Genomic DNA, 1,096 nt, shown 5'->3' with positions numbered 1-1,096 from the left:
GCCTATATACATTTCTGACGATGAGGAAGACATTTCAGTGTTAGGAAGTAGTAGCGTAAAGCGTAAAGGCCTATTTGATGAGGAGGAGCTTTTCTCTCAGCCCTCTTCTCAAGAAGAGGAAGCAACTACGACTTTTTCTCCAAGGAAAAGACTAAAGAAAAAGAAAGAATCGCCTCCCTCTTCGCCTTTGCAATTTGATGCTGAAGATGACGATAGTGACCAACTTAATGATCTCGAAAGAGAAGTCACCAAGTACAATCCACTCTTGTCAAAGAACAAGAAGAAACCTCTTAAATTTAGAACCGAAAAACAACCAAGTTCAAGAAAATCAAAAAAGAAGGAGCAAGAAGAAGACGAAGAAGAAATTGAAGATTCAGAATCTCAACCAGGAATGATGCCAATGAGCCAGTTTATTGTCAGTGACGATGAAATGGTGGAAGAGGACGACGATGACGATCGAGATGGGAGCGAGCAACAAGAAAGCAACTACTCAAGAAGTGTTTACAGACAAGTTGACATGATGCAAAATAATCAAGATTCACAAGAAATACTATCATTTTTAACCGGAGAAACTCGCATGACCACAGATTTGAAATCTTCTTTTACCACTTACATACACTTTTTAACCAGTCATTTATTAGATGAAGACTTTATCAAATCGCTAACGTCAATCAAGCATAGAGCTCAGTTCGTAAGTGCTGTCAAAATGGTTGAAGGAAAATTGGCAACCATGAAAGATAGCTTACTCTTTAGTTCGGCTTGGAAAAAAAGACACAAATATTTGCTTCAGTACTATCCTATTATTAAGACACGAGAAATTTCATTGAAAGATACAGAAATTAAGGAAAATAATAACTTTTGCCAAGCATGTGGACGTAAAAACCATCACGCAGAATATTGCTTAATCTTCAAACCTCCTAGAGCTACGATAAAATACGAATTTAATTCAGGAGCCAATATTGAATGGATTGACTCGCCTAACGAAGATGAAGAAGATGATCTTATTCAATTATCCCAAAGAAGAGCAACATCCAAGAAATCCAAACCTCATTTTCTCACTCAAAAAGAGAAGAGATTTGTTGGATCTACTTGCTAC

The 1,096-nt window shown here is 37.1% G+C and overlaps 1 protein-coding gene across 1 annotated transcript in view; it reads left to right on the top strand.

The window, feature by feature from the left end:
- FDP41_001478 (uncharacterized protein) overlaps nucleotides 1–1,096 on the top strand; it is a gene marked incomplete at both ends in the record, with an annotated part of 2,660 nt that overhangs the window by 871 nt on the left and 693 nt on the right. The window contains one exon of the mRNA XM_044704566.1: nucleotides 26–1,096. This exon is cut by the window's right edge and continues 693 nt beyond it. Coding sequence (XP_044564213.1) covers nucleotides 26–1,096 — 1,071 coding nt within the window. The remainder of the gene's footprint in view (nucleotides 1–25) is intronic.

Source organism: Naegleria fowleri, assembly GCF_008403515.1.
Source record: "Naegleria fowleri strain ATCC 30894 chromosome Unknown tig26, whole genome shotgun sequence".
Taxonomy (NCBI): domain Eukaryota; phylum Heterolobosea; class Eutetramitea; order Acrasida; family Naegleriidae; genus Naegleria; species Naegleria fowleri.
This window is presented reverse-complemented; position numbering and strand designations above follow the sequence as displayed.